Source organism: Coffea arabica, chromosome 10c (assembly GCF_036785885.1).
Source record: "Coffea arabica cultivar ET-39 chromosome 10c, Coffea Arabica ET-39 HiFi, whole genome shotgun sequence".
Taxonomy (NCBI): Eukaryota; Viridiplantae; Streptophyta; class Magnoliopsida; order Gentianales; family Rubiaceae; genus Coffea; species Coffea arabica.
Genome location: NC_092329.1, coordinates 8,935,368 through 8,941,688, shown reverse-complemented (window position 1 = coordinate 8,941,688; position 6,321 = coordinate 8,935,368). Strand labels below are relative to the sequence as shown.

Below are 6,321 nucleotides of genomic sequence, written 5' to 3'. Positions count from 1 at the left end.
AAGTCTATTGAATTTAGAAATAGAGAATTCATCCCATATATCTAATGGAAAATCCAATACTAAGCCACATATGAGTTATATGATAGATACAAGTTAAAAATGGTCTACACTCTGATATTTAGGAGTTTCCATATTTGTATTTATCATTTAGTCATATTGTATTATCTTTTGTAGATAAACTCACACCTAATACAGTACAATTTGAAAGCAAAAACAATTTTTTTCTCGTAATGTATGCTAATTTGCTAAGCCAAACTTCTTTCGAGTGGACAAAACAACTTCAGCAAGTAAATTTCTGCTAGACGCTCACAACTTAAAGCATATGCAGGAGCAAGAAAAAACCTTGAGCATTCAAGATGATATAAAACACCATTGCTTATGGAGCAATTTGAAAAGATTCTATCCATACACAGCTCTGCGTGGTAATTTTTCCAAAGCTCAAGCTCTATCTTACAAGTTTCAAACTATGGGGAAGCAATACAGTAATCAGTGAAATGTAGGACAGCCGTCCACAGATATGCCTTTAGCAGTAGGACAAGTTGCCAAGTCACAATGCTCAGGGTTATTGTTACCCCACCAGGATATGCTTCTGTTCTCCATGCCAACAGTGAAGTGAAGCAGAACTGCCATGAAAGCCACTCCAGCATCTAATGCCGCGGAAAGAATGTAGTTGTATCTCTGCCACCATTTCTTTCTATACCTGAAGACAAAGAAATTGAAGATTGTTCCTACCAAAATCCAAGAATTGTAGTTCAATGCGGTTGCTGGTGGCATATAAGCAGTTGCACCAAGGATTACTGGAAGGTTAATAAGAGGAATCCAGGTCTGTTTTGGGAATTGTTTGTGCAAGAGCCATATTGCAAGTGGCCCTAGTAATCCTCCAAGGAAGAACCAGTTAAGTGCTGAATAATTGCCATGAGGGCCGAAAATTCGTTTTGGACCAACCAAACCCCAGATGACAGAGGCATCAAAGAAAACTCGATCACCGGGACATGTCCAAGGACTGTTTGATGTCCGATCTTGGTGGCATATGTCTTTAACTGTATGCAACAGCCACCATGCTACACCAAGATTGACTGTTCCGGCAATTATAGTCCCAAGGAACTGGAAATGCAAACCGACATAAAGATTTAGTTGATTAATTGCAAATGGAAGTATTCAGATCTTATTATGAATCTAACGTATGCCATCTTTCTTATGTTGATAATCACATATGAAGTTGCCTAAACATCTGATTATCAGCCAACGAAAGCTCAAAGTTACAGATCCTATTTACAGTTAAGGAAAAGCAAGTTGTCAATAACTTAATACAATCTATTGAGTTAGTACCTGAACCAAGAACATTGATCTTGGAGGGATCTTCATATAGTGGCCGAGTTTGAAATCACTCAGAAAGGAGATTGCTTGAGTCATGCTCATGTAACCATAGGTCTTAAAAGCGACATTTGCAATGGGTTTTCCAGGGTATATGACTCCCATGAGATACTCTGTGATGATATTGAGACCTGGAGTCTGTGATACAAACATCAAAATTCAATTAGCTATATTAATTTTTTATTAACTGATCAACACAATCTCTTGTAGCATTCTTAAAAGAATCAAAATCAGTTGAATCTAAGATGACGAGAAGCTGCCAACTGTAAGTGAGTGCATAATCGACTAACAAAGGAAATGGAAATGAAAGCTGCAGATGGATTCCAGTATTACCTGATTAGTTGTTGCAGTGATGATGCTGATGGGGAGGGTAAACAGGAAAGAAACGGCAGCTGCAAGTAGAAGTCCCCAATAAGGCATCTGGACTTCTTTTTTCAAGAAAATGCAGAGTGCAAGAGAAACAATAAGTGTCGCCGAAAGAAGCACGATAAACCACATGTTAGGAATGTCTTTGTACTTTCTCATCAATCTAGTGTGAATATCTGGCTTTGCATTTGAAGAAGCTCGATAACGGTCATATATCTCTCTGTCATATTACAAATAGCTGTTAGATATATTCAGGGCCACAGAAAAGGTGATGAAGCATTCACTAATCTAACATGGACAAAAGCTAAAACTACCAATAATGGAAAGTCATCAAAATTAGAGAAGGTTACCTCCCATAAAACAAGGCAACATGAGTGAGAGTAGAGGCAATGGTGGCGAATCCAAATCCATATGTGAGAGCAAAAAAAGTGCTCAAGTTGATTCTCCCTTGTTGCTCATACTGCACTTTATCCAACTCAAACTTGCGATTAACAATTGTAGATATGTTGTACTCCTGACCTTGTGCGGTGAAAAGGTCTGAAGAAAATATTGGAAAGTTTTTGGCATTGTACACATTAAGTCCCCAGTAAGATATAGGAATTACAAAATACATAACCAACACATAGCCAACAAAAACATTGGCAATAGCAAAGAAGGGAGAAATGAGAGGGCTGAACAGGAAGGAAGCCACTGTTGACCAGTCCAATGTGAAGGCTCCAAGTCCTAATCCATTCAAGCCTGATCCTAGTTGCTGAGCGGTGACTGAATTGGGATACGCCCAGCATACCCATGAAATGCTTGATAGAGCCTGGAATAAGAACCCTGGAACCAAGTACCAGATAAAACTACAGACCAATGCTAGCACAAAGAATTTTGTGCGCGAAGTTTGTCGCTTATTGCCATTGCTCTCCCCATTTTCATTTCCATCTGCATCTTCTTTCTCATGCAGTGCCCTGTAATAGTCAATAGTGCAAATTTCTTGTTTCATCACAATTTGTTTATGCGGTGTAAAAGTTACTTGAGCACTCAGGTCTTCCCACTAAATTGCTTTATATGAGAGGGACTTGCAAGAAGTTTCTCATTTCTTCTCAAACTCAAAGTAGACAGGCGTCTTCACTAGTTGATGATCATATATCTTATGCGAATTTTGTATATGAAGTATTTTTACTGCATTCTGTTATTCGTTGCATGACAACGAAATGGAAAGGATGCAAATACACAAAAACAAAATTTTAAAAAATCTCAAAAATTTGACAGTTTCCAAAGTTCTTTGTTCCATTGCATTTCTAACTTGACGCGCCATCAGTAACTCCCAGTCCCAGGCATAAGTGGAACTAGGGGACGGAAAGGGCCAACGCCCACCAAATTTTAGAAAATTAGATTTTCCTCATTTAGAAAATTAAAAATTTTTTAAAAATATTCTTTATAAACTTAAACTTTTGCCCCCCACATAAAACTTGAAAATATCTTATGTTATATACCTAAGTTTAGATGATTAAGATTCGCTCTGTCAAAGTAAATTTGTGATTGCTTCTATGATTCTAGATACTAAGTTAAGAAGAGTAGAACAGGTTTTAAGAAGAATTTTTTTTATCTGACACTTGATCATAACAGCCAACAGCCTTGGAGTGTGAACTGGAGACGTTTTATACTCGATCATCTCAAGAAAATGAAAATGGTACCAGAAAAACAAAAGAGTTGGAAAAAAATCAGGAAACATAAAGCTGATATTTTGGACCTTCTTATGTTCACGACCATGAAGACAGAAACTGGATTTGAAAGATAGGGGCTGAGATTTGACATTTCCAAGTTTTAAGCACTAATTAAGGGGCGTGATTAGGGCCACTTCATAAGGGTTTGTCATTCATTAGTTTTCGACAGGCGTACGTGCCTAAGATCTTCTCATCAACAAAGTCAAGAAAGAAAAACAAAAATGGTAAGGTCAACCAAATTAAGCATGTAGCAAAAATGACAGAAAAATATTATCAACAATATAAATTTTTGTAAAAAATACTTTCGATATAATCTGGTTGTTTTGGGTATGATGACATTAGATATGAGATTTGGACGTAGGAAAACCATGAGATAAACAATTGGTCACAAATCCTTTTTTATCAGTTGTGATAACAGAGAAAATCTACCTATAAAATACAAATACAATATAAAATATTTTATAATCTCAATTTTCTAAAGTATGTGTTGTTTGTGTCCAGCGTGCTTAGGTCCATAGTTAAAGGAGACTTTCAGCGTTGTAAATTTTGAAATTTAGTGTCTAAATCATAATGGGGCGACTTATGCAGAAGAGTTGCTTTCAAGTAGAGCTTTTAATGAACGCGAACAAGTTTTTCTTCTATATTCCTTTGAGTTTTAAAAAAGTTGGATCGTGCAATAAACAAATCGAGCTCGAGCACTATTTGGTTCGTTTAATAATTGAATCAAAAACGAATATATTCGTGAACTATTCGAATAGATTCGTGTACACATATTTAATTATAAAAATAAGTGAATACAAGTATAAATACATTTAACACTATCAAATAAATATATATATACCTTGTATTTTTCTTTAAAAAAGTAATTTTACATAAAACTAGTACTATTTATTTTACAAAATCAAGAATATAATTAAATGATTTGGCTCGTTTAGTTTAACAAGCCGAGTTCAAATTCGAATCCAAATATTTATATAAATTAATGAATTGAATTCGAATAACATTTGTAACTCGTTTAATACTCGATCGAGCTCAAAACCTGTTTATATATTATACAAATAGAATTTGAACACTTAGTATTCAGTTCAATTGGATTCGTTAAAAGCTCTACTTTCAAGGTGGAATTATTAGTGTGGATCACGAAAATCATGCAGAAATCTTCTACCCAAAAAAAAAAAATATTTTTTTTTCACGATATGTGAAGCGTACCGAAACAGGGAGATCTGGACAAGATTGCTGGGCCACCACATGTGTGCCGGCTCAACCACGTATTTCCTTAGAAGCCCAGCCCATCCGTAGCCCAAAACCTGCCCACCCAACGTTAACATCAACCATTGTCGTTTTGCAAATAAAAAATACAACAACCCGTTTCTAAAAGTCTGCATAATTGTCAAACATGGAAGTTATTTAATTAAATTATAACAAAAAAAAAATGAGCAGGAAATTGGAACTGTGAAAATTTTGCATGAAAACTTTAAGTTGAGGTCGACATCAGTGCTTGCTCAAGATCAAGACTAGGAAATTGGAACCTTTTTTTCTACATTTTTGTTTGACTAAAACACTCGTTGGGATTAAAAAAAGGTCGGCGGCTAATCAATTCTTTCATGCAAAGTCTGACGAAAAATTTTGCACCGCACAAGCAACATGCAATAAAAAGTTTCGTAACAAAATTTTTTTTTTCGTTAAAATTTATTTCCAAACAGTAAAATGTACGTTACAACCAAAATAATAACCAAAAGATTCTCAAGAAAACATGAATCATAAGCAATAATAATGTAAACAGACAAAAAAAAAATTTCTAAAAAAAAACACACACACACACACAGACCTGGGTTGTGATGATAAGAAGCCAAGCAGCAAAGAAAGAAATTTTTCTTCGATAAAAGGCAATGATGATATCAACTATCCCAACAGCATAGGCAGGCCCGTTTCCAAAAGCAGTGCCAGCATTAGCGAAGATGGATATAAGGACGTGCTCCTTCATGTTGAACGGACCCGGGTTAAGCGAAAATTTCCTGGATCCAAACCCGGGTAGCTGGAACTGGGTGGTGGGCAGCGCAGCAGCCATGAAGCGTCCGATGGGGAGAGTTGCCACCACAACTGTGATCTGGGTTATGATCAGTGGCTCCCTCCGGTAAGAGAAGAACTGGTTCAGAAATGAGAGAAGCATGCAGGAGATGATACCCAAGACCCACATACGGAAAGTCCATACTGGCTGATTCGGGTCGTCTGTGTTGGGTACGGTTAAACGAACCTCCTCTATTGGCGAAAGCTCATCTTCATCTGCTGCGCCTGTAATCTTCTTGTTATTGTCATCAATATCTTCTTCGGGTATTCTTGGTTCTTCTATATTTCCCACTACTTCACCCATTTTTTTTTTTGGAACTAGGAGAAATGATAAAAGAGACCAGTTTTTTTTTTTTTTTTTTTTATTTGGGCACGGGGAAACAATCGTCTAAGTACATGTGTATATATAGTGTGTAAGGAAAGAAGGGAACTACAGATTGAGACAGAATTTACTTCTTTTTTTTTTTGGGAAAAAATAAATCGAACAGAGATTCTTTTTGTTTGTTTTATATTTGGTTGATGGAAGGTTACAGTAATGGTTTACTAATAAGTGAGTAGTTTAAAGCAAGTGTCATGACGACGAAATAGTTGACGTGAGGTTAATGGGAAAGCAACTATTCGGCCATTCAATTGCTTAAGACCAAGTAGGTTGTAGGTGCCTAGGAATAAATGGTCAAATTTGAGGATGGATATTAATGTGCATGGGAATCATCTCAACTTGTTAGTTCTTTATTTTCTTTTCTGACTTCTCGTTGGATTTTGTTTCGTAGGATAAGAATAAGTGTTACAGTTTACATGTTTT

At 36.2% G+C, this 6,321-nt stretch overlaps 1 protein-coding gene across 1 annotated transcript; it reads right to left on the bottom strand.

Moving 5' to 3' along the window:
- Window positions 1–323: 323 nt before the first annotated feature.
- On the bottom strand, window positions 324–6,008 carry LOC113714687 (oligopeptide transporter 4). Its single transcript, XM_027238683.2, has 6 exons — window positions 5,281–6,008; window positions 4,662–4,759; window positions 2,091–2,693; window positions 1,708–1,960; window positions 1,330–1,512; window positions 324–1,104 (listed from the first exon to the last, which is right to left on the bottom strand). The coding sequence occupies exons 1-6, from the start codon at window positions 5,821–5,823 to the stop codon at window positions 487–489; spliced, it is 2,298 nt and encodes a 765-aa protein (XP_027094484.1). The 5' UTR covers window positions 5,824–6,008; the 3' UTR covers window positions 324–486.
- Between the last annotated feature and the right edge of the window lie 313 nt (window positions 6,009–6,321).

Excerpts from the sequence above, each read along its gene's own strand:
- LOC113714687 (XM_027238683.2), bottom strand. The coding sequence starts at position 5,823 with ATGGGTGAAGTAGTGGGAAATATAGAAGAACCAAGAATACCCGAAGAA. Across the intron at positions 4,760-5,280 it reads TTCTTATCATCACAACCCAG|GTTTTGGGCTACGGATGGGC; the intron begins GTCTGTGTGTGT and ends TTGGGTGGGCAG. Across the intron at positions 1,105-1,329 it reads GATCAATGTTCTTGGTTCAG|TTCCTTGGGACTATAATTGC; the intron begins GTACTAACTCAA and ends TTGCATTTCCAG.